The 27,263-nt window shown below is 38.7% G+C and overlaps 2 protein-coding genes across 8 annotated transcripts in view; one reads left to right on the top strand and one right to left on the bottom strand.

Moving 5' to 3' along the window:
• The first annotated feature begins 1,855 nt into the window (after nt 1–1,855).
• Nucleotides 1,856–6,963, top strand: LOC108675830 (3-hydroxyisobutyryl-CoA hydrolase, mitochondrial). Its single transcript, XM_018163865.2, has 7 exons — nt 1,856–2,312; nt 2,712–2,870; nt 3,445–3,618; nt 4,227–4,342; nt 4,723–4,857; nt 5,237–5,411; nt 6,135–6,963. The coding sequence occupies exons 1-7, from the start codon at nt 1,925–1,927 to the stop codon at nt 6,266–6,268; spliced, it is 1,281 nt and encodes a 426-aa protein (XP_018019354.1). The 5' UTR covers nt 1,856–1,924; the 3' UTR covers nt 6,269–6,963.
• A 95-nt stretch (nt 6,964–7,058) lies between these two features.
• The window catches only part of LOC108675829, a 47,588-nt gene continuing 27,383 nt past the window's right edge, over nt 7,059–27,263 (bottom strand). The window contains exons 1-11 of one of the 7 annotated variants that reach the window (XM_018163861.2): nt 24,680–24,786; nt 17,595–17,903; nt 16,426–16,583; nt 15,679–15,754; nt 14,804–14,959; nt 13,979–14,177; nt 13,289–13,443; nt 12,940–13,027; nt 12,292–12,492; nt 10,395–10,481; nt 7,059–8,192 (exon numbers count right to left, since the gene is read on the bottom strand). In XM_018163861.2, the coding sequence (XP_018019350.1) occupies nt 8,068–8,192; nt 10,395–10,481; nt 12,292–12,492; nt 12,940–13,027; nt 13,289–13,443; nt 13,979–14,177; nt 14,804–14,959; nt 15,679–15,754; nt 16,426–16,583; nt 17,595–17,705 (1,356 nt within the window). In that variant the 5' untranslated portion in view covers nt 17,706–17,903; nt 24,680–24,786 and the 3' untranslated portion in view covers nt 7,059–8,067. Of the gene's footprint in view, nt 8,193–9,435; nt 9,533–10,394; nt 10,482–12,291; nt 12,493–12,939; nt 13,028–13,288; nt 13,444–13,978; nt 14,178–14,803; nt 14,960–15,678; nt 15,755–16,425; nt 16,584–17,594; nt 17,904–24,679; nt 24,787–27,263 lie in introns of those variants that run through there. The other 6 variants (XR_001931142.2, XR_001931141.2, XM_018163859.2 and 3 more) reach the window with 6 other exon arrangements.

Raw genomic sequence — 27,263 nt, 5'->3', positions numbered from 1 at the left:
ATGCAGCTAACAAACGCCATCTTCCTGATATTGTTTTCAAAACATAAGTATTTTAAATGTTATGTTATGCTAATCATAAGAAAAATAGACTTTCTTCTTTATGTACCTCCATTACTCTTTTATTTTGCCTCAAAACTGTACAATCAGTTCTGCCTCACCCTGTATAAGCTAGCTAACACATTTAAATTGTATATTGTAATCAATATATAACAAATAGTCAAATAGTTAGACTACTTATAGCCTTATAAGAATTAGCTAAGCTGCTAGCTACATACAATGTATTGCACTCTTGATGCCTCTGTACCAAAAACATTCAATTTATTGGAACCTAATACACACTAAAGGGAACAAGTTTATATACCAATTTGTTATTCATAGTACATTTATACTAAACCATGAATAACAATACCTCAATATAAATTAAAGACTGCCACTCAATATTTTTAAATCTATGAAAAAATCAAAAAAATCATGATTTTTTATAAAAAAATCAAGTGAAATAATCACATGATTTAATCATTTTGATTTAATCATTGCCAACCCTGGTTCCAAGGGGTAATTTGGTAGGCTTTTATTTTGCATCCGGCACCTTATGAATAGCATATGGAATTATTTAAGAGATGCCATAAAATAGCCCTCACAAAGACCTTTAAAATGAGCCCAAACTCCTTTATGAAGTGTTTCATGGTGAGAAGTTGTTAACAAAAAACACTCAAAACTGTCCCTTATTGCCCCATTTGACAGTTATTGTTGCTTCTAAAGAAATGGAATCACAGCTTGCAAATCCCAAGGTGCAGAGTTTGCAAGCAGCATTGCCAAGATATGGATTTCAAGCCCAAAATATGGCCAGCCATATTCAAGATGTGTTGCCAGGTAATTTTTAATAAAAAAATGCTGCTCACAACTTTTATAATATGCACCTTACTGTCCAAGCACTGCAACACTTACACTCATTGCAACTGATATCCAGACAAACTTCAATGCACCCTGATCCATCCAACATGCCGGAAACCTTACTGTGTGCTCTTGCGGCCTTTTAGATTTTCAACTGTTTTCTAAATATGTTGTATACAATCAAATAATTATTTGAAAATTCTCAACATAATACTTCTTAATGAGTAATATTTACAAGCTACTGTTATTCATACCTCATAATTGAAATAATCAATTATTTTTATTGCTTTATTGTGATTATTATACCATAAATCAGTACTTCATCATTCTAATTACTGAGAGACAAATATTCAAATATTTTGATATTCTTACAAATTCTTATGAAAAAATATACTTTTAACAACAAAGCCATGACATTGTGCTGATGTATCTGTATAATGTGTCAGCAAGATCTTCTGAAGGCATTAATTTTGCTGCTTCCAATATTTACCCACTTTCTGCACTCTGATGCAAATCCATGAAATCATGGCTCAAAAATCCAGTCATGGTTCAGATAGTATAGGTTTTCTTCACTAGTTTACCATGTATTATATATGCCTTTTCTTCATACTTGAGTATTAAGGTATTATGGCTCTTCTGCTTTGTCAAGGTGTTATGGCTGTTCTGCCTACTCAGGATATTATGCCTGTCCTTCACTTTCAAGGGATTATGGTTGTTATTAACACTTATGGTATTATGGCTGTTCTTAACACTTATGGTATTATGGCTGCTCTGCACACTCAGGTTATTATGGCTGTTCTTCACTCTTAAGGTATTATGGCTGTTCATCACATTCAACATATTATATAGGGTTGTTCAGCATGCTCCAAGTATATTGGCTGTTTGGCCTGTTCTGAACACTCTAGCAATACCTTTGTCCAAATAGCCAAATATATCAAAATAATATAGGTACTTTGTTTCTATGGTTTATTCCCTGTATAAAACTTTATTTTTCTCAGGTCAAATTAGGGTGTTTTTTAACTAACTTGAAATGTTTACAATCATCAAAAAGTTACAGCAGTTGAATTTGTCTTGTTTCTGTTCCATTGCTACTCAGTATGGCTCTATCTCAAATAATAGTTCTTTACTAATAGCCAGTAACAAATTCTGGAACCATGTATGTAATTTACATGGAAATTCACAACAAAATATTGGTCTTAACTCACAGTTTCATGATAGACATTTTACTGTGTCTGAAAGTTTTGCAAGGAAGATGTCAACTGATGCAAAGCATGTGCTTTTTGAAGAGGTCAACAGCAAAGGCATTGTCGTCCTTAACAGACCTGAAGCACTCAATGCACTTACTAAGAATATGATTGAAATTATGTATCCTGTCTTGAAAAAGTGGGAAAATGAAAAGACTTTGGTGATTGTTAAAGGTAAGTAATAGCACTCATTTTTTATTCTATTGCTTTTTATTACACTTATATTATTTTTAAAAGTGTTATTGTTTCTAGTTATTATTATTATTTAATGTTGAAAATGTTCAACTTTGCAAATATTCTATTCATTTAATGTTCATAGGAATGGAATCATAGTGATAATGAGAACCCTTATCCACATTAATATTATCATTATTGCTCCTGAAGAATTACTGAATCACTCTGAAAACCTACAACTTTGCTGTTGGAAAATATTTATCAAAGAAAACTTAAAAATATGTAAACCAATTTCATGATAGTTAACTAGTGAGGTTTAAAAAATCAGGCTTTTGTACTCCTTAAATAGACTATGCACTGGACTGGTGGCAAACACCCTTAATGTTGTTAATTTTCCAGGGCAAGGAAGCAAATCCTTCTGTGCTGGTGGTGATGTGCTCTCCTTGACTGACCCAGAGAAGAGAGGAGACCCCACCATAACTAATTTCTTCAGGAGTGAATATATGCAGAACCACTTAATTGGATCCTATCAAATTCCATATGTTGCATTTATTACAGGTAACTTAGCAGTTCTAATTAGCTGCAAGTGTGAATAGATACATGGGGAGTTCCTGTTTAATCCCTGTATGGTACAGTATTACAAATTTATATGATACCTATGTTGGATATTCTGAGCAGAATGTTATAAAACAATTACTTTGCACTATACCCAATAACGATGTAGGTTCAAATTGATAAGGATTGCTCTGAATTGTAGATCTAAATTCTCCCAGAAGCCACAAGAGTTAGAAATCCTCATCAAAATGCCAGGGCTTTCAATATGTTAAAATATTTAATCAACAAGATTAGTTTGTGGATCAGGATACGGTATTCTTATTCATGACTTTCTTTGTACGTTATGGATTGGTCTGAGTTTCATGATTTTGTGCATAATATTGTTCATTAATTATTCACAATTTAGTTGGTCTAAGGACCAACCATCTTCAGTTCCAACAATGAAATAGGTAGTTTACAAAAAATCCCATTTTAATTTTACACTTTTATTGTTTTCATCTACCCAAATCAAATTGGCTACATATGGTAGTATGTTGTCATTATAAATGTTATGATTCTAAGTATTCTCATTTTGCAGGAATAGTTATGGGTGGAGGGGCAGGTATATCAGTGAATGGTCAATTCAGAGTTGCCAGTGACAAGTCTATGTTCGCCATGCCTGAGACAGCAATCGGACTTTTTCCCGACGTTGGAGGTTCTCATTTTCTGCCAAGACTCGGAGGAGGTCTTGGCATGTTCCTAGGACTAACAGGTTTGTTCTTTGTAACTTGATTAATTAAGCATAGGTAGCTTTTGGCTGTAACATATATGAGTATTTCAGTATAAGAGGTTTATTCATAGTAACTCAATTGAGTATGGTATATACAGCTTTCTGTTGGAATATGTATTGCAGACTCATGTAGTAGGTGTGCCAGTTACTCATAAATGATTTTTGCTGCATAATTGTAATGATGCTGTTATTTATTATTTGAAAATTCTAAAGAAAACTGACACATTAGACTTTGAACCTAATTTGGAGCATCCATGAAATCTTTTTTGGTTGACAACCACTTTTTATTTGTGTCACATCTTACATTTTCCTGTGCTGAAGTATTTGGTAAGATATTTTCTTTCTGGCAAAATTTTCACTTCTGATTATTGGTACAGTTCTAAATTTTCATGCCCTAGTAACTAACATTCTCCATGTATGTATTTCATTCAATTTCAAGTGATCACATGGTCTGCAATCTTGCGTTCTGTGAAGAAATTTGCACCCCAAACGAAAAATAGCAAATTGTGTTTCAAAAAGACGAGAGTTAGAGAAATAAACTGCTCCGCCATTATCTCGGTTCTTAAATATAACACCTTTATTTATATCAGGTCACAGGCTTCGTGGTCATGAATTGGTGAGCGCTGGATTGGCCACGCATTTCTGCCCTGCAAGCAAACTAGATGAGCTTCACAGCGCTCTGCTTGCACTGCCCAGCCACACAAAGGTTCCTTGAAATCAAGCATTCTAACTTCGATGAACTGATGTGATGAATGTCAGTATGGTATTGTCTTGAGTGAGAAGATAAGTGATATATTTTTATTGTATTGATAAATGCTTCAAGGATAAGTCATGTCAGATCGCATGAATCACCATATTATTATTTTCTGAGTATTCGGCCTACTCCAATAGCTCACACATACTCACTTCCTGCATTCATTTCATCGTAGAAAGCAACTCAAAATGAAAGCAAGCAAATCCTATAATGCCCGCCTTATAGGATCAAGCCCGCATTTAGTCTAAATCAAGCATACATATTTTCCCTTTGGTTAAATAATTAAAATTGTAATAAAAATGCGCTTAAAACAAAATCACGTCATTTTGCAGCCTGAGCACGTACGGGAGCTGCTAGACACGTTCCACGAGAGCCCGTCGGACTTCTCTCTCACACCACACCTGAAGACCATCAAAGAATGCTTCACTGCTCCCACTGTCCACCAGATCTTGCAGAGACTGGCTGAGGTAACTAGTAACCAAGGTAACAATCCCAGGCTTCTTTAGGATCTTCGTGTCTTCAACATTGGATTTTTAAAGAATTACCTCGCATATAATTTCTGATCGTTTTACTTTTTGAGCGAAGTTAATGGTCTGGAATTGTTACAAATTACCCATAGTTCCCTTGGGTGCGAACTTCATTTTGAATAACCGTTGTAAAAAGTTAACGACTTGTCAGTAAAAATATTTGTTCACGGCGCAGGTCATTAGACTGTGTAACTGGATATCACAGCTGCGACAACATTAGGTGGCTATACGTGATTTCGACTAATAATCTATCACGTTGATCCGTTTATCTGTAGACAAAAATTCAAATGATGTATTGATGTTTCTTCTTGGTTTACAGAGCGGAGACGAGCTGTGTCGCCAGCAGCTACCAGTGATCAGGAGCGCCTGCCCCACGAGCGTGGCTCTCACCCACGAGCTCCTCGTTAGAGGCGCAAAACTCGACCTCGCCCAGTGCCTGCAGATGGAGTTCCGGGTTGCGTGCAGGGTGCTGGAACACACTGACTTCCAAGAAGGTATGGTAGCTTGTTCGTGCAGCATGGAAATCGTGCTTGGAGACACGTGTTAGCATGGAAATTGTGACTCTTCACTTAGAACCAATCAACTTCTAGGAAGCCGTGGGAGCTTTACTTGCTAACGATACCTTGACTTAAAGGAAATGCGTGTTATCATTTTTCATTGTGTGAAACACGGTCTTCTAGGCAGACTTTTTACTTTTTGTCAGCTCTGTAGGGTCATGAATCAGCTGATGGTCACTTAACCTCCATATCTTACTGTCGTTGTCTGCATATTCTCTTGTCAAGTGGTTGACATGTTTGGAAACCGAGTCACTCGCTCCTGCGATTTAATTTCTTATTTAAATTACAGTGAAAGTTGAGTACTCTTTAACATGGTAATTTTTTTTGTGAAATAAGAGTCGGTTGTGCTACACAAACACCACTTGTATAGAGTATTGAATTTTAAATAGAAATGAACAGCTACTTCAATTATTTATGAGAAATTGTTATATCAAGTAACCATATTAATTTTCAATGGATTGTTATAAATAGTTAATCGATAACCATGTTTGTTGAAAACTAAATTGATTTCCTAACATAATTTGTGAACAAATTTCAAAGGGTATGTATATGTTCATGTTCAGTCGTGATGGGAAATATTTGCCAAAATACCTTTCAAAAGTGATTCGTTCCTGTGATTTAATCCAGAGGATCTATTGATAACAATGCATCTTGCTCCAGGCGTGCGAGCTCGGCTTCGAGACAAGGACAACAAGCCCCAATGGAAACCTGCTACTTTGGAAGAACTCGACATACCCAAGACGGTCGAAAAATACTTCGCTCCTCTCCCTCCTGAGTTGGAGCTGAAACTTTGAGCACTTGAGGGACTAATTCATTACATCTCACGTGTAACACTGTAAGCTAACGTACAAGCGACGCATGTTTGTGCCGACCTATTGTGTAATCAGTGCTTATAGTTGTGTGAAATATTTTCGTGCTTCTCGAAGAAACCAGTCTCGGCAAGCCTTTGAGCTCCAACAACTATTAACAACTGAGAACTGTTCATTTATGCTTTGCTTCACTTGAAGGCTTGTAACAAGCAAGTTCTACTACTAAAATAACATCAAATGAAGCAGAAATCTCAATCTGCAAAAAAAGAAATGATTTATTCGAATTTTATGTTGTGGTTTAGTATTCAAAGTATTATAGATAGACTGCCAAATGTTATGCTAATGCTCTACATACTTTTCCTGCGACTTCAGTTTCTACGACCCAAGCCTTTAATTAAATTAACTCTCAGTGCAGGTAGTTTTTACTCTCGTCCTAATTATAACTACGTCTTGCATCTCTTAAGTAAATTTTGTCTTTACTTTTTGAATTAATAAATAATTCAATAGTTTGTCTTCATCGCATTTTCTTTAACTGTGAAATAACTTGAGTGTAAATTTGAATATTGAGTAAATGTCAGGTCCGTCGTTCAGGACTCCTGTACGTATTCAGGAGTCGATTATTTGTAAAAAGTACTAGTCAATTTGGTGAATTTCTAAGTGCAATTGTTTCAGAGTGTCAATGAAGTTTTTTCCTTTTGAGGGGCAATAAAGTTGTCATAAATGTGTTTATCAAAGAGCATTAGTGATCTACTATTGGTTGAAAGGAAAGTGGTTAGCAGGTTTATAAATCATAAGTTTATTTACTAGTAGTACGTCATATCAACATCAAGAGGCAAAATATCCTTCTACTTCATGTATAACTTAGCTTTAAATTATATGAGACAAGGATACCTCAGCGTCCAATGTACGGTGCTCTCTCAGTGTCATCACGCCTTAAATCCAACTTGGAATGATATTCTCACTTGAAAGTTATTATTGAAACTTGTACAAGGGAAACTTGTTTTCTTAGCTCATCGACGCGGCTATATTTTTCTGCGTTCGTAACCATAATTCGTACATACTTCAATCAAGAGCACACATTAACTGCTAAGAATTATGGTACAAAACAAATGTATCTATTGCCTAGCTATGAAAAAACTAATTCTAACATTAAGACATGAATTATTGCCAAGTCGTATATACAAACGTGAACTGCCTGTTCTTCGTTGTTGCTTAGCGTGTGTTCACGACCCGTGATGCAACGAATATAAGACTCGTCGCAAAACGAGTTCCTCATCATCGCTTAGCAGTAAAAATTACTCCATAAAAAGCATCAGGAAAATGAAAGATTAAAATTAAGGTGACCCAGCGAACTTGCAAGTGAGATGTAATAAAAATATACATTAACGTAAGGGAGTATTGTGCTGACGAGAGACGCCTAACGATACGAAAGGGTATCGCCTCGGTCACGCGTGCTTCTTTAATAAGCCTAATTTCTATGCAGATCTTTTCAGTCGCAAAATTTGACAGTGGTATATTTGATCCTGATTGCGACACAAGTGTCAGTCCTGAGTCGTAAATAGTTACCTACTTTTTGTTATGTAATGTAAATTATTTTTGCCAAGTTGGTTAGTTTCCAAAATACATCTCTTTATGCTATTTTAATAACCACAATTTGCTTCAAATTAGAGCCGCCTGAGTTGAAAATAAGGATTAAAATTTAGCCTTCGGGCGTGGCAGTGAAAATTTTCAACCACTTGATAATTGTAGAAAAGAATAAGATTGATGAGGTGATGCAGCTGCCATCACTCCCAGGGTCTGCCGTACATGTGCTGGGGTCGAGGTGGGGGAGGGGGGAGGTAGCCTCTCTTGGGGGGAGGAAGGCGGCCGTAGAGGGGGGCGTAGACAGACTCGCCGTAATCTGAAGAATCTAACAAAATAATGCATTAAATTCCACTTCATGCTTTCCTGAAAAATCTCATGAATTTAAATAATTAATCAGAATATATTAGACTACTGATCTTTCTTGAAAAAATTAGATTCCTTCGTGATTGCTGCTGATACTTGATAAGATATTCCAAATTTTTCACCAGTGAAATTAATGGAGCTAACGCACATAATTCGAGGAGAATTTGTCTGGATATTAATGTCTGTTTTTCATTCTTTACTAATAGACAAACAAATATGATTTCAAACGAATTCGAACATATGGTCAACAGGAGATGAGCTATTGGCTAACGTCAGCCAGAATTTCGTTTAACATTTAATTTTGCCTCAAAAGATCGCACGATGTACCTGTTGGTATTATTCAGAATTCAATATTCCCATTGCAGTCCAATGCCGGCAGCTAAATGTCGAGCTTCTCAAATTAGCATTTCATCAAAACTTCGCACGATGCAAGTGAATAGCGACAATATATTTGAATAATAAAAGCAACATGCAAAATAAGTTAACATTTAAGGTTTGTAACACAATGTTCTATTACGTGGGTTTTTCATGCGTGGAAATCATGCTTGCAATAAATAAGGTTTTGGTAAGGTTAGAATTAGCGAGTCAATTAAGGGGAAGAAAATTCAATTAGTGGACGGGGAGAAGCCACAAGCAACATCGTTCAACTAATGTTACTATGTTAATATAATGATGAGTGCGAATTATTTACACAGAATAAACGAGTATATGGACGCATCAAACTTAAATAGAAAAACCCTAATCGTATTCTAGAAACATGTCTAAAGTTATCGGACAGGGTCTCCTAAGAATAATCGAAGCATAAAGCCAGGTGTCAAAGTAGCTGTTTAATGCTCTATCCCTGTTGCGTCTAGAGGAATTAATACGCTAACAGAATAACCAGCATGTGTTAATAAATTGAAACTCAATCAGAAAAACCAGCGCGTGTTAGGGGACGGACATTGGAGCAGAGCTAATGCAACGCAATGTCAGATGATTAGCATGCATCAATGATCAAAGCGGAATGGCTTCACGCGGTCTCTTCATTAGAATTTGCTCTAAACAAGCGTTAGCACCAGTCGTGGGCGGTTACGATTAAACTCAACCTTACATGGGCTCTACAGTCGTCTATGTTTCGTCACTAAATATGAAAGGACAGATCGCGTATCGAAGGACCAGCAAGAGTTCAACGCTGCGCCAATAAAATAAATCTGCATCCTGCTTACCAAAAACGTCGAGCTGCTCGCAAGCTTGCTGGGTCACCATGAGTTCTAAGCTTTGTTCTTTGCACTCAAGTGCCCCAGTAGTTTTCCCATTCAGTTTCTATGAGGGAACGGAACAAAAGCAGTCCATCAATAAAGCTGAATCTCCTACAACTCATTTGAATATAACTTTTTATAAGAGAAGCACCCTATGAAGGGTTCATTGTGAATAGTCAATAGGTGAACCCTTATGAAGGGTTCATTAGGAATAGCGCTGTCATTATGACAGCACTTCGTTTGCGTGGATAAAAATTCAACTAATATTTTGAATGCGACATTACTTTGAATGATAAGGTTTAGTTTTTATAGAACGAACACACGCTAAGTTAAGCGTTATTTTGCGCAATTGAATCTGGATCATCTCAATCCTTTGTGACATTTCGAAATTTTCAAAATGAATGACAAAGCTTCAGTTTGAAGTTCATTGATCAGGACATCGCAGGTGAGCGAATGAATGACGCATCTCATAACTGAACACTAATTTAACTAATAACCCAGCGATTTTCCCAACCACATTTATAGTGATGCTGTTAATAATTCAAAGAGTGCAGGCAAGGAAAGAAACCGAACTGACACGTCGATAAGCTGCTCTGCTCCACGATGCAAGATCAAGACAAACAAAATGAGCCCTAAGGAACGAAAGTCTTATAACGGAATTTCCTGAAGTATCGACGCTGGAAAACGAATCAGCGACAACTCCGAAATTTATCCGGATAATCATGTCATGTCGGCAAATTCAAGTTAAGATCGTGATTAATTCATAAACCGAATAGATAATATTTAACGTGCTGTAAAATCTAGATTTGGTAGACACTACGTGTGCAACTATCCAAGATCTAGAACTATGCAGCCAGTGATTGGTGGATGCTTCACACAAACTCTTCTTCACATAGGAAGGAAAAATCAATCAAAGCCGCTCTTACCGTAGTTTTGCTGATGGCTCGGAACCCAAGACATTGGGTTACGGTCTAATTTGTTCATCTTCGGCATGGGCTTCAGGGGCATGAAAGCTAGAAGAGAATAGTTGAAGACCATAAGAAACAAAATCGTCTGCTAACATCGAATGCTTAAACATCTTTCCGCAGTTAAACAATCCTTTAGTTTCATTTGCTAAGACGTCATCTTGTGCTATTGTCGGAGAAGAAAACCCAGTCTTTCATTTTCGTCGAAAAATGGAGCCTGGGATGGTCGATCGTTTTCCGTATGAAATAGTTGAGCGCCAGCTTTGTCGTCTTGGATGGTCGAGTGCTACGTCGTCTGGGATGGTAGAGTGCTACGTCGTCTGGGATGGTAGAGTGCTACGTCGTCCGGGATGGTAGAGTGATACATCGTCTGAGATGATGGTAGAGTGCTACGTCGTCTGGGATGGTAGAGTGCTACGTCGTCTTGGATGGTAGAGTGCTACGTCGTCTTGGATGGTAGAGTGCTACGTCGTCTGGGATGGTAGAGTGCTACGTCGTCTTGGATGGTAGAGTGATACGTCGTCTTGGATGGTAGAGTGCTATAAGTTGCCTGGGATGGTAGAGTGCTACGTCGCCTGGTGATTTTATTACGTAAACTTTTATTTATCTTTGTAGACAAATTTGAGCTTAATTTTGAACAGAGAACTACTAATTGGAAGCATTACTTTCTCCCGCACAAGTAGTTGTTTTTAAATATGTATCTTTTCAGTTATGAATTATTTGGCACACAAGTGCGTGATGCGTAGGCTATGAGGTCTCATTGAACGGATGTCACCGCCCAACAGAACGGTGGCTGATACTGCTAAACTAAGCCAAATATGAGCATTTGACAGTAAATGAGTCACAGAATAGAAATCAATCTGTTCATGCTTTCAGAAGCACGTCCCAACTGAAAGGTTCTGTGTGTTTCGTAAACCAAAAAGAGTATACCGTCACATCCCTAGTCCCTTTGTACCGTTAGAGCGTCTTGTACAAAATCATGCCGCACTTGATACTGATAACATCAATACTGTACATTTAAAACAAATCACATACCAGTTGATAGAAATGAAAACTCATCCCAAACCGCGTACCCCGTCACGAATGCTTGTCTATTTTGCGTCAGTCCCTACCGGCGCATTATCATGTCTTGAGAATTAGATGTGTAAATTAACATTATCATTAAAATTAGATGAGTAACACAACATTATTATTAGTATTCACAACAAATAAACATTCAGTATTTACACTTATCAATCTAGAAATAAAGCGAATAAATCGTTACTCGTAATAAATACATCATGTTTATCCAATCAAAACACGACCTACTATCAATGTGAATTTGAAATCAAGTTTATTTTCTGTAGATCCCTTCCATTATATAGAGGTGACTTTCATGGAGCTCATTAAGAGATTTCATTAATTGGCTATTTGATAATTTTTTAGTTCTATTTTATGTCAAATATTTTGGTGGTATAATTATTTATTTGTCAGCTCCACATTTTTGAGTGCAACGCGTTCGTAGCTAGTAGTTCGTAGCTAGGTTACCGCCAGTAGCTCTTCTTTCGAATCGAAATAGATTTTCACGATGGCAAAATTTAACATTAAAAGCGATGGTAATTAATTCCATGGTCAACTTTGGGGAGCTTGAATTGAGTGAAATAAAGGAAATAATCATTGTAAATCAGTTTTGTATCCTTGACGACCGACTAATTATTACGTTGAGATCCTTAGGAGTCAGATCAAGCGGAAGAGTTTAACTTGTTGCGAACACACCGGGATTGCGACCTGAGGTCGGGTAGATCCTGCATAGCAACATAAGATAACCTATTCTAGGAATGACGGTTCGCTAATAAAAATTTTGGCCTTAAGAACTCACGTTTTCCCATTGCGGACTCGTAGCTGCGCGCGTGGTACAGGCCTGGATGAGGATGTGCAGGCAGGATGGGTGCTTGCTGCTGTTGCTGCTGATGCTGTTGTTGGTAAGCCATATACTGGCCTCGCACCATGTCGGCTCGATCTTTGTCGCTACCTTTGAAGTTTGTGGTGCGAGCGCGCAGACCGCAGTAGTAAGGGTCGTCTGGTTTTAGAGAATAATTCGTTAACAAACCTATCAATAAACACTGGGGTATGAAATATTCAAGTACTACTATTGATTGATAATGTACATTAAAGAATACAAGAGAAGCTTATCACAAGTGCTTTAAAGTTTGGGAAACGAGTTCGAACTGAAAGTAAAAGATAGAATAGCGTATTTAACAAATTTGCAACCAGTATATACTTGGACGATAGTTTTCCAGCGCAAACCTGGAACATGACCGAAATATTTGAGTTAAAATTATGAAATCAAGGCTCAATTGTCGATTTAGTCAAGCCAAAGAAAAGATCTTATGATCCGAAAAGTCTTCCATCGATCCTATAAGCTCTAAGTTAGGACTTTTCAAACGATTCTATAGAGAAAAAAGCAGCTGTTAACACGGAGCAGCTAAATAGAATTAATGCAATCGCAAGCTCTGAACTATATTACCATTTTTAGGAGCAGCATCTTTGCTCCCGTTTTTCCTGGAAGATCGGAAGGGACGAAGAATGCTGTCTTCGATATAAACGTATTCGCCCTGAAGAAAAGGAAAATTTTATTGTTTCTCAAACACTTTCACCTCGATTAATCTCACTAATCTTAGATCACCGAGCAGGTATGAAGAACATGACGCAATGCACGAAACAGTTAACCATGACGTAGCCTGCTCAACAGTCCTTGAACAATAGGCAACTGCCATCTTAGATCTAATAAACCAGGCAGAATTATCAGAAAAGCAGCCACTGGATATTCCAGCTTGCAGTAATTAAAATTCCAAGAATATGTACCTATTACGCACCTTGGAGTTTGATTTACCGCCTTCCCTCGGTGGGAGTTTGGGAGGCTTGCCAGGCTTGCTGCCGTTGCTGCTGCTGGAGCCGGTCACGCTGTAGGGATCCTCTTCAGGCACCGGCAGTCGGGGGCGGTTGCGAATATTGGGCGGTGGGGCGCGAGCTGCAGACACGTTATATGCGTTCACAGAACAAATTGGAGATTATAAGAGAAGTTTGAATTAAAGATAAAGATATACGAAGATTAGGATTTTCAGCATTATATAGCATCACGGATGAGATGTAATGTTAAAATCAGTGACAAAATATACTTAATAACTTGAAACAGTTAACCTCTCAATAATTTACAATAGCACACACGTTGAAAGGGCACAATAAGAGATTAAAAATGTCAACTGAATTGCAACGAAAACGCGTAAGCTAAGTAAAAGAGATACTTGTTCAAAATTGCATTATTTTATCGCAACTATGATGACTTGTTCTGAATGTGTATACGATGCAATGAAAAGTACGTGGCCCAAGTGCTTGTTTAATTAATGTCTTGTCCTACCCAGATGGACGAATTTAGTTATAAAACTCATATCATGAAATTCGACATGTTCTTGAGAATGAGAGAATGTGGCAGCAATTGTAGTTTGTAGCAAGAAAATAGTAATGATTCATTTGTAAGAGATAATCAAATGAAAAAAAAAACACACCATTAGGCAGCTTGCTCTTGAGCATGTCGAGCGCGACGACATTGATGATCATGACCCAGGAGGGACACTGCAGAAGCTGAGGAGCGTTCTTTGAGAAGGCGATAGGAAGGATGCACTGCGCCTCCAGTTTAGAGCGGTTGGGGTAAATCTTGCGCATCTCCTTGTCTATGTTCGCTTCAAACTTGCGGATGTCGAAAGCCTGCGTACAAAATCAACGGTCAAGATTCGGTAAAGTTAACTTTATTACTCAGATTTATTGGCAGACAGAAGGTATTCTATGGTTTTTCTATATGTATAATCCAAAAAGAGAATAGCCACGTAATGTATTACATGAATTTTTCAGACAACTGTACTAATAATTTCGCTTCTACGGATTTTGATGCCAAAACGTATGTTCCACGAAACATATTTTGGATGGCAATGTACACTGACGACAAGTAGGTTTATATTACTAAACAGCAGATCATGCAGACAAAATTTAAATTTAATAATAAGAACTCATTTTTGGAAGGCCATGTAAACATATAAACCTGATAAAAGTAGTATGTACAATTAAAAATAACTTATATTTTTAAGAAATTACACTTATACCGGGAGTAGGAACAGGCATCGGCTTCTACATCATTTGAAAACTATGCACTCGGTACACAATCTTAGCTTGGCCCAATAAACTATTATTCAATTTGACCTGGTACACTCTATGTAATGACAACATGTGGATGGCAAGAGGCATATCACACGTCATCATCAAGATATCACAGATCATAACCAAGCTCGCCTATTGACTTTCTTGATAATAAAATAAGCAACAACTGAAGTTCTCACCTTGATCGGTTTACTGAGCTCCAGCGCCTGGTTAGGAAGGCGCAACACGTCGTTGCTGATGCTGTTCTCGTCGTCGACGGCCTTGACGTACACGTTCGAGTTCGAGATCCGCTTGACGAGAATGTTGCCATCCTCGTCCATGCGAAGCTTGCAGCCCTGAAGCACGAACGACAGTTTGTCGCATCAACGTCGTAAGTGTACAATGGTAGAAAGCGATGCTTGTTTTTTATCTATGCATTTTAAGTTACAGTAAATTTAAAATTATTAGCTTGAATTTGGTTGTTTTTCGGTATGTTCGTCATGATTTCATTTAAATTAAACTGAATTAATATCAAATTCATTTAAATACCATTTTAATTTCGATTTCGGTATAATTTTTAATTATTTTGAGTTCTATTTTTGTGTAATGACGTTTTCATGGTGGAAAATACACTGTTGGGCACTCCGAATTTTCTTATGTATACCTTCATTAGAATCTTGTGAATTGATATTTTAAACGATGACGTTTTGACTCAAGTACGCATGATTTCTGGCTGAGAATCAATACAGCAGCAGTGAACTAAACCTCTGCTTTTTTTAGATTTAAATGCTCAGGAGATATTCACAACTCTAAGGCCCGGTATTCGCAACAGATTTAAAATCAGCAGGGTATCCATTTTCTCTAGCACAGCCCTAAATTTCCAGGCCCAAATAATAATACGACTAATGCAAATTAAAGTAATTTCAAATTAACTCCCAATAGAAAATTGGGTTGGATTAATAGTAATTCATTCTACATAAATCAATATCGTAAATTTTGCATCCTCCTTGGACTTAATAACCACTTCACGTTCATACAACTTCACTTAATCAAAAAAATTGCAAGCCTCGCTCACCAGCCCAATTTGCCGAGAGATGACTTCTTCCGTCTTCGGTTCCCTCATGGGATTCTCGAAGCCAGCCAGTCCCAACCTGACGGGTTTTAAGCCTTCAATATTCATATTATATACATACAGAACCTGGTGTAAAAGCTGTTGAATTCAATAACAGGTCGGCTTTAGTTTGACAATAACATTTTGAACGTGACAAGTAAAAAAAGAAAAAACATGTGTCGGTAAACCCACTTATGATGTACCTTTTCTGTGCATATCAACATAAAAAATGCCAAACCTTACCCATCTCAACCTTCAAAAATTCCAACAAAAGCATTTCCAGCATAGCCAATGTTGCAGTACCCTAAACATCTCTGACTACTAGTTATACAGAAACTCAGTTTACTTGAAACGTTGCACAATTTTTCTACAGGTTCAAACTAAATTTATAATTCCAATCCTCCATCATATCGGTCACGTTAAATCTGAACCTGAAGCTTGAAACCCAATTTATTCTTCACAACCTCCGTTGAACCGTATTAGTCAAGTTAAAAGCTGAACTGAAACCTGAAAGCAAAATTACTCTCCACAACCTCCGTTTTAAATCATCGGTCAAGTTAAAAACGCACCTATTGCTTTAAACAAAATTTATGCTTCAAAAACTCCGATGTAACGTACATCAGTCAAGTTAAAAACGGGTCTGAAGCCTGAAACCAAATATATATACTTCCCAAACTCCTCTGCAAAGTATCCACCTTTTTGGTATCTAACCTGAAGCCATCAAATCCAATGTTGGTGCCGTTGACGGTAAGTACAGGTGATCTGAGGTAGGCCTTGGCCACGCGCCTGTTCTTCTCGAACACGATCACCTTGGACCAGATCTCATCGTCGATCTGCGACCACTTCAGGAACACTTCATGAATGTGCTCCTGTCAGACAAAGTCTAATTACTAACAATATTTTGTATATCACAATCCAAAATCGTTCACAATCATGCTTAAAATGACGAATCTGTCAACCGATAAATATTATGTCAACTTGTAAATATGAAACTGAAATTTAATAGCTGTTCATGAAATAAAATATGATCGACAACAAAATTTTTTTTCGAACAATTCGAGGTTTTAATGTGACTACGGAATGCAGGTTTACGGAGTCGATAGTCATTGAGCCTCGCAAAAAAAAATTCATATGGAGGCCGCGTTCTTTTAAAGGTTGCCAGTCTCTGACAATGCAAGTAGCAGCAGAAGCTAAAAAGTTGCAATTTCGTCGTTCATAGGCAAATCAGAAGAATAAACTGAAGGGCATTACATTATACCACGTTAAAAACTACTCGATATTTGAACGCCAAGGATGAGACAGTAGTTTTGATTGATGTGTTGGTTCTTATTTTTGATCTAACGAAGATATCACACGACAGTTTCCAAGTGCACAAAAGGTAAATATTGAAAGTCTTTTGTTAAAGCTGTTGCTCATTAATTTCGTGCGCGCGAGTCGTTTACTGAGAGTGAATTTTTTTTTGCAGTAAGTCACTGCATATATTATACAGCAGTAAGTATTATATTTGCAGTAAGTAAGGCACTGCAGTATATTATGCACTGCAGTTTTTTGCAGTGCATAATATACTTTACAACATTTATGGCGGTAATTTCAACATGCATTGTTCGACCGACCCTACGTAGGCAGATAATCTAAGGGTGTAGGACGAGCGCACGCAAATCATTCCAATAAATAAGTGAACAATAAGTAAATTGGTAATACTCATAGTATAATGGGAAAAATTGTTATTGAAGCAAGTAATTTGATGGTAGAAATGTGCAACATTTAACTATACAATAATGGCACTTATAGAGTAGTGCGATTTGAACGAAATATAACATCCGTGTAGTGAATTTAAAGTGGAATACAATAATGGACTTGTATATCTGTTGTATGCTGACCTCGAAGCAAGTCTCTGTGGTGTACCAGACGTTCTCCTCGTCCTCGACCTGAGGCTGCTCCAGGTTCAGATCGTCGCGGGATCGGGACAAAATTTTTCTGCGGGAGACCATCTTAGTTTGACCTCTTCTTCCACGTCCAGGCACTCATACAAACAATTGAGTAACTACCGCAGTTGATCAATGGTTTAATTACAGAGAAAAGTGACGGGTTTTGTTTGATTTGAACAAACTTAAACGCCGAGTTCAACCTCGAGGCGGTGTGGCTGGGTGCAAGTTAGGGTGCAACGGGACTGATGGACTTGGAGAACTCTGTAAGAAGGAACAATAATATTATGTTCTTATAGAAGAATAATAACATTTTCTATGCAGAATGTACATGAATATGATTATAGAATTTCACAGCATAAAAAGTTAAAAAATCAGTGCAGAACTAAATAGAAATCGTATTTATTTTAACAGAGGCATACAGTTTCTATTTGATAGTCAATCAGAGATAAAAAAAGTTGAATTAACTTATTGTTAAACAAAACTAGATAATTGTGGATGATATGAAAAAGCAGGCAAGAGTAATATATAAATTCGGTAGGTGTATACATTTTTATTTGGATAAATATTAGGTAGTGAAAACTTCGAATTAATAATGATGGAACACTTATGGCTTGAACGATTGAGAAAATGAATATATTTATTTGCACAGTACAAATTTACGGGACTGTAGAATACATCTATCGGCCAATTCTAAGAATCACCAATCAGCTATTCAATACAATCAAAAATTTATAACAAGAATTAAGCAGGTCTTGCGGCATCAGCTTTAGTGTCTCGGTAGACTTTGAATTCTTCTAATTTTAATTCTTCACTGCTAAGTTCCATTCAACCTTGAATCTTTATATGAAGAATTGGCAGCGCTTCTGTTTCGTTAACTGTCTCTTTACTATAATTTGAGGACAATGAAAGTAAATCGTTCGGGATAATTGATAGAAAGAAAGTCTAGTTTAGCCTAATGTAGGGAACAAATATTTAAAGGTAACCGGATACATATATTCTTTATTCTTTATTCACACAGGAGCATACAAAAAAAATTCATAACAAGAAAATGGCATAGACGATCAGGTCAAGGGTCTTTGCCTGCAAGAACATCATTCTAACAAAAGTTACACGCGTATATAACGTGGTTCTTTCTTCTAACTGGTTGCAACGATTATCATATTCATAGGAAACAAAATTGCTTATCCCTTCGTTAGCTGACGGTAATTCTGGATACCAGGACTCAAGATATGCATGGCTAGCATTGACGAAGGTTAATACATCAATATGTATATCAAGGGTAAATCTTCAGTTTGCAGAAGAAAACTCTAGGTTCCCTGGAATTCAGGTACGAACAATGACGATGCGAGATGCATCACTAGGCAAACTATTGGTATTGGATTAACTCGATCGCACAAAGAATCGTAATTAAGACACTAGAGTCGTGCAGGTTTCATTTGGTGTTTCAACACGCTTTTTGAGCCACCTCCAGCTGAGACACGTTGCCAACACCCAACCCCACCATCGATCTTTGGTTTAAGACTCATTACGCACATCTCGAGTTACATTAGACGAAGTAAAAATGCGGGTTGATTAGAGCGAGTAACAGCAGAAAAAAAAGTTCGTCATCATTGCATCTGTTATGGCTGTCGATGCTTCAAATACTTTTATCAGCACTTGACACATATCCACTATTTTTCAACAGGATCCCGAGCACCAGAGCAGTTTAGGAAAACGAGTACCTAATTGCATTTTGAGTATGCAGTTTAGTCTTGAAGCATCACCAGATTGCCGTGGTCCACCGCTGAGCGACGCTAAATTCTTATGAATTTTTCGCTAACAACCAGCGAAAAAACGTTGAAAGCAACACAACGTTCACGCAAGAGACGCTTGTGCGAGTTGTGACTTCACGCGTATTAGAAGCAAGTGACGTGCGTGAGTATACGAGATAGTAGCCGTTACGCTCGTAACGAGCGTGACATTACATGCATCGACGTGACATGCGCCACCCGGTGAGGCGATAGTGACAGCTTCCAACTGATCGAAGAATTACGTTTCTCCTACCATCAAAAGTGAATGTAAACCAACTCAGCACCGAGGCTGAATCTTGATAAGCTGCGTAAATTATAAATTTGCGGTAACAATTAGTCGATGTGTATTCAGCACTTCAAATATTTCCAACTTTAACATTGGTGTAGAAAACTTCACCCACAAAAAAATTTGATCATTAGATGGTGTTACATTGAACAATATATCGCTCCGTTTTTGTAATCAAAGTATTTAATTGGCGCGACGTATAAATTCATGCTTTACGTTACGACAAACATGGTTATTCGGTAACTAGCAGCTTGACCCGGCGTTACTAGGTGACAGAAAATTTTCAAGGTTTCAGCATCTCCATAAACTCGTTGCCTTAATAACGTTGCTAATTTTCAAACTAAAGCAGTGTTAATTTAAGAAAAAAAACATACAAACTAGTTTTGGAAGTGAGGAAACTTAAATTTCCAATTATAAATAGAATTTAGTCACAGAATGAATGAATATGAATGAAGCTATAAGTTTCAATTAACTTTCCGGCTTTAGTTTTAAATCACACCCAATTTCAATCACCCATCAAACACAATGACATGACTGGTGTTGTGGACACGCGCCCAAAAAGCCCCAATATTTACATGCAACGACAGGCTTCAAACAAATGCATGAACGTTCATAAATAAATCATAGATAATAGATACTGCTGTGAATAACCAGAGCTCTGTGTCCAATTTGCAGGCTTCCATGAAATTTAAATAATCGATCTGATGAGCAATAAGAAGAAGATGAATTATTTGAAAATTTAAACAGAAGATTAAAATCCGAGATTAAATTGGCTTGCCGTCGTTAACTTGAAGAAAACCATCAGCAGGTGGGGCAGTCGAAACACTACAAAAGATTCATCAGCAGCGACAATAGCAGCAGTTAGCTGTGGCAAACGAAAGTGAAAAGAGTTAAGCGCACTTTCTCTGGCGAGAGTTATAGGCTCTACTCCCACAGACGGCTGGATATTCGTGCTGTCCAGCTCTGCACGCTAGTGCCATCCAGCTCTGCACGCTAGTGCCATCCAGCTCTGCACGCTAGTGCCGTCCAGCTCTGCACGCTAGTGCCGTCCAGCTCTGCACGCTAGTGCCGTCCAGCTCTGCACGCTAGTGCCATTCAGCTCTGCACGCTAGTGCTGTACAGCTCTGCACGCTAGTGCTGTACAGCTCTGCACGCTAGTGCTGTACAGCTCTGCACGCTAGTGCTGTACAGCTCTGCACGCTAGCCGGCTAGCGTTATCCAGCTCTGCACGCTAGTGTCGTACAGCTCTGCACGCTAGTGTCGTACAGCTCTGCACGCTAGTGTCGTACAGCTCTGCACGCTAGTGTCGTACAGCTCTGCACGCTAGAGTCGTCCAGCTTTGCACATCTACTGTAGATGGCACTTCGATAGCGCAGTCCAACTCTACGCGCTAATGCCACCCCGCTATACATTCATTACATTTTATTAAACGTTTAAACATCCAGCAAATATAGTTTGGAAGGAAACATAATATCGATGGTATCATTCCTCTTTGAGATAATGCAGCATAAAATGCAAATGCACAGAATGCAAGATAAGATACCTAGGTGGTATCCATTAATAAATTGCGGGATCCGGAAGCAGAAGTGGCAGCGGAAACAGATCATCGTTTCGAGCAGCGGTGGGCGCAGGGCGCAAGAACTGCAATTGAGGCTGCCGAGCGCTGGCCGGAAGACTAGTGATCCAGGATGGAAAAAACGTGCGCTCAATGCCACCCCGCGCCGCGCCGCACTCAATTGCAGCTCCCTGCAAGCGAACGGCGGGAAAAATATTGTTTCGTGCATTTCGAGTTAGAGTGTTATGATACTAGCAAAAATTCTGTCGAGGCATTTGGCCGGGGAAGGAATGGAATGAATAATAAAAACGAATTGTAGTTAAAATTTTTGGGAATTCATCACTAAATTTGAATAATTCATCTGATGAAAGAAAATATAGGTAGGAGAATTTTTTTTTAACATTTCGACTACGTTGTTCTGGCTTCAACTTCGGCCACAATATAATTCTCAAGATGCCTGTTTATGAGTTAAAAAATGGAGCAGGGCCCTATCATGAATCAATGGTGGAAAATGTGAAAACAATTTCACGACAGGGCGGAGGGAAAAGTTTTGGCGGGTGTTAGGAATGCACAAGGCGAGACCCGGTGACCGTAGCAGTGAGCGTGACACTTAATTAGCGTCATCTGCCGAAGTTTTATTTTATACCCGAAGTCGCTATAAATTTTAAACACTGTTTAATTGAATATATAGGTCACGATTTTTCACTCCACTCTGCTTTTGTCACAGACTTCGGGAAAATGCGCAAACACTCATGTACACTACATGAGTGTACTTCGGGAAAATGCGCAAACACCTTTTCTAACCATGATTTCAAAATTTAATTGGATTTAATTGTACGACATAGCCCGACAAAACATTTAATTTAAAACGCCAGCAATTCATCTAACAAGGGTCAAGATGCAGTGATCTAACAGTGCGCACTGCGCCGAGTTTATTTATTGTTCGTGCGTTATTCAATTCTCAAAAGATTCTCTCTTTTCACATCATTCTCCCAACGACAACTTAATAGTAAAAAAAGTTCCACATGCTCTTCAATCACAAATTTCTTTGCTAGACAAGCTCAGCCTAGTCGATAAAGTCGTTAAAACCTCTTGGCTAGGCTCTGAAGTCTGAACGGTTGGAATCAACTCGATCAAGGCAGTTGAGCTCGATCGACAACCACGGCAAGCAAGTTATACCAGACCAAAGCAAGTTACTTGGTACGCAATGCGTACCTAGGATCGCGGATTACAACGAATTCACGTAAACGTCAAATGCGATTATTCAGGACAATAACTCCAATACATGCAGTTGAAAACACTTATAATTGTCGCAAACTTCAACAGGCAGGCAAACGTTGGGTATCATAATAATTCAAAAATAATTTGTAGTAATTCATATTTTCATTTGAAATTATTTCATTAAATTTTGAAAACTCGGCCTAAGAATCTTTTATATATTTAGAACGAACTGAAGTAGCAAGATATTTGGTCTTAATCTTTTTATATTAAAAATAACCTGGATAACGGTTCGAGGATGCCACAATCTTTCTAAGGTGCTCTTCGTGAATGAAAGTAATATTCAGACCGTGGAGAGTTAGTTAAGTTGTTCACCTCATCTTCGTTCGGTGAAACTGTAGTGGATCTCATTCACAATTCATGCCCCAGTTAACAATGGACCACAGCTTGCTTGTCATTACACTTAGTCATGTTCACAGGAAGCCTTAAAAAATCAATTTATTCAAGTCTTAGAAGAACCGAACAGAAAGAATTACGCCACATTGAAATTAACCAGCAGGAGATTTTAACTCGCCAAAACGTGAATGGATTCTTCAAAACGGTTTTGCACAACTGAAATTTCCCGAGCACCAGTTACTCGCTCTTGCATTCCATTTATTCAATACATGAAATGTATCTTATGACGCACAGATCCCAAACTTACTCGTCCACGAAGTATAAAGAAGCAAGCTGCAAAATACTCTTCAATTATTTCATTTGGTTTCAATTTACAAACAAACTGATTTGCAAAAAAATCTAACAAATTGAATCACCATTCACACAATATCCGTTGAAGGTTGGGTGGCAAAGAATTAACTCTGTTTAACACTCATTAAATCTATATTATACTCATGATTTGTTTTAGTTATATACTAATTGTTTGTCTTTCCTGATGGCGACTTTCTGCCATAAAGGCCTCTGCAGATCTGCACACGCCAAACCGTACTCCATTGCTTCTTCACTGCAGTCAAGTTTTAGTCGAATTACTCGTACCTACATCTAGAAGCTGTCGAACGTGGCCGGTGATTATCAGGCTCTGATCTTCAACATTGAAGCAGTACAAATACTTTACCACTAAGACCAACTTGAAACTTCAAATCAACTAAACTGGCAGGTTGTGAAAACTGCCTAAACTGATAATGATAGTAATTTAGAGCTACACCCTACACGTCTGACAAACCATTAGAACAAGTTGGACTTATTGGTAAATATAGAAATCAATGTTTGAGAGAACGCAGTTTTCTTATATTCAGCAGTAGACAACGTCCGAGACAGCCAGTTCCCCGGTATACATGTCATTCCTGATGCAAGATACCCACAAAGAAACCTCTGTGAAGAAGTACGTCAATTCTATATATAACGGTAGTTTTACAGCTAATTACTTCTGATATTCTTGCCACCAAAGATTTGCCTAAAATTTCTAAAGTCTATAATAGATTCGATTCGGCCTTGACACGATGTACGCTGGGAGTATTTATACGCATAAATTCCGCTCGTTTGGAAGTACATCATTTATTGGTAAAGGCAGCTAGTAAACATGAGAACGGAACAGGTATGCCATGACTTTTATGACGGTACTCTTGCTTCTTCCTGGGGAAGCAGCAGGCCGGATACCCGGAAGAAAGAACATGGCTGGTATAGGTATATATACATCTACGAAGGGCTTTGTCACAAAAAAATGGGGCTGAAAATCAGCGTATTCTGCGAATGTTAATCGCATTTATCATTTCAAATGACATGTAAAGGAATTTCTTTCAGGCGTGTTACAACGGTTTCAGGCGTGGTTACGAGTTCTGTAAGTTTGAACTCTAAAGGCTGTATGGGACTAAATAAGAAGTGTATACGCAGCCAAGACTGTCCACAATCAATGATACCGACATTTTATTTGTCACATAAGATTTCAGACGGAACTTTTTTAGATGAAAACCTCCATATTAAATAAAAGCACTTATTGCAATCACGCGCCACGAAATCGATTCTTTAAATAATCGAGAAAACCAATTGAAATTATTCTATCGACACTTTCTGCCACCTGTCGACTTAGAAGTTTACTCTTTCTGAGTCAACCGGCAATTTTTACACGTTTCGAAACATGCTGGCGTGTCAAAACTACCTTTAAACATGCTACAAATCACGGGCTTTAACTTACGATAAAGTGAGCACCATGATCAGGCGATTCTATATAGAGTCTCACGTTCCAGCCCTCGACGCTCACTCGCACTTCACCCACCACTGCCGCCTCAACAAAACTGACTGGGTCGGAGTCAGTCTCCGTGGGACAACCGCCGCTCAGCGACGCGCGTGCACAGTACTTCACCACCAACACCACCACCTGGCATCTATAGTTGTACACGGCTGCACACAACCACCACCACTCCAGCTATGGGAACGGCCGTACACAACCACCACTACACCAGGCATGGGAACGGCCGTACACAACCACCACTACACCAGGCATGAGAACGGCTGGACACAACCACCACTACACCAGGCATGGTAACGGCCGTACAATACTACCGCTACACCAGGCATGGAAACGGCCGTACACAACCACCACTACACCAGGCATGGGAACGGCTGGGCACAACCACCACTACACCAGGCATGGGAACGGCCGGACACAACCAACGCTACACCAGGCATGGGAACGGCTGGACACAACCACCACTACACCAGGCATGGGAACGGCTGGGCATCACCAGTCATGGGTCTGGCCGAGCGCCATCACATATTCGGACGGTGAAGGTAAAGGTTAATTTGGCAAACAAAAAGTCCACCTCCACATGCCAGGATCCAGACGCAAGGTGAAAGGAATGCGTTTTAATAACAGCGCCAGAATCCGAGCTCCTTCAAACCACATCACAATACAAATATAATCAAAAAATTGCTTCAGAGCGGTACTGTTGTCGCATGGTTCGCATTTCCAGTTGCAGACAATACTAACCATTAAATGGGTTTCCAACATTTCCATAAAATTCCAACTTGCTCAGAAGTATGATAACCATAATTCAACTGATAAGCAAAGATTTGAACGAAGCTATCTGTTTACATGAATTGCTGAAACGAGTGAGTGTTTAAAAAAAATTCTAAATTTTCGTGTGCCGATAAATTCTAAGCCTAGGTATGTCTGTTTCACGCGAAATGCTGTTCGATGCATGCCTGTATTCATGGCTGCGCGCATAGGTACGTGCCGGCGCTGGTGTGGGTGAAAGTAAACCAAAGTATAAATTCACGAAAGCGAAAGATCAGCCGCAAAATGGTTCCAGCTGTAATGCTAACTGACGAGCATCACTTCAACAATCGATTTTAGACTTAATGTTCAGAACAATGCATGTAAATGTTATAGATTTGCATGCTTCAACCGATAAAAAAAAACAAGTTACAGTCAGACATCAATTTCAGTCACAATAATGAATATAAGCCATTTTAAACAGTCCCTCCAACAACACAGTGATCACGATGCAGTCGCAAGCTCGAAGCAATCAATTTCTACGTTTATTTTAGAAGACACAGGGTCTATCGTGTCACTAAATTCAGCGGTTACCACGAGCTAAATCGTTCGTTCGCGTGATGTGTGCTGAAGAGCTAATGTCGACATGGACCACGTTGCATGCATATGCTCAGGTCTCCAGATCAACACCGTCACATAACCCTAATTGAAAAATATTGAGGGCAAAATGTCGGCCATTCAGCGGCCACCAAGACGACGACGATTTAATTAATAAAATTGAGAGAGTAGTGGTGCAAGACGAGATGTAGCAAGGTCGAGCAGGATGATCATACAATCATTGCCTGCACTGTCATCAGAGAATAATGACCCTGACCGGTTAAAAGTTACATCAAACATCCAGGTCTTTGCGACCGCGATTCTTTTTCCTTTACTGCAAAAAAATTACCTATTGAATCGCACAAGAACACAGAAAGAAATGAAGCAAAAACAAAAAGAGAGAGACAATTTACCACCTAAACTTCAGGGCCTAAATATAATTCATTTTAAACATACAAATAATTCATTTGAATTATTTTAAATTCTAGAATAAAATATGAGAATCTTGAAATTGTGATAACAATTGGACATACAAACAATGTCTGAATTCCAGTGAATCCAGGTCGCTTTTACCTTTTAGTGGATTTACGAAGCAACGCCTGAAATGCCAGCTAATACTAAAAGCAACTGAACACAGGACGAAGTGTTAACGCACGGTGAGGTCGTATCAACTAGCAACTCTATGTATCACAGTATTTTATTAAAATATACCATAACGTATACCAGGTACTGTTGCATATATTCACACTGAGAATACTCTTATTTATTTGTACTGCGCGTCTCATGCCTCACGTCGCACACGCGTCTGCGCTAGACGCGCTTGAGGTCACGCATGGTCTGCCCATCATGGCACCAGGATCATAGCTTCAATAATTAGTCAAGTTTTTTTCTGCGTCAGAATTAAGTTCGGTCAAGGTGTACCGGACCAGCGCGCGCCCAGGACCCCAGGTCCAGCAGGGCCAATGCTGGGCCTTGATTGCGGCAATGCTGGGCCATGATGGCGGCCAATGCTGGGCCTTGATTGCGGCAATGCTGGGCCATGATGGCGGCCAATGCTGGGCCTTGATTGCGGCCAATGCTGGGCCTTGATGGCGGCAATGCTGGGCCTTGATTGCGGCCAATGCTAGGCCTTGCTGGCGGCTAATGCTAGGCCTTGCTGGCGGCCAATGCTTGGCTCTGATGGCGG

This window comes from Hyalella azteca, unplaced genomic scaffold, assembly GCF_000764305.2.
Source record: "Hyalella azteca isolate HAZT.00-mixed unplaced genomic scaffold, Hazt_2.0.2 contig8429, whole genome shotgun sequence".
In the NCBI taxonomy this organism is placed as follows: Eukaryota; Metazoa; Arthropoda; class Malacostraca; order Amphipoda; family Hyalellidae; genus Hyalella; species Hyalella azteca.
This window is presented reverse-complemented; position numbering and strand designations above follow the sequence as displayed.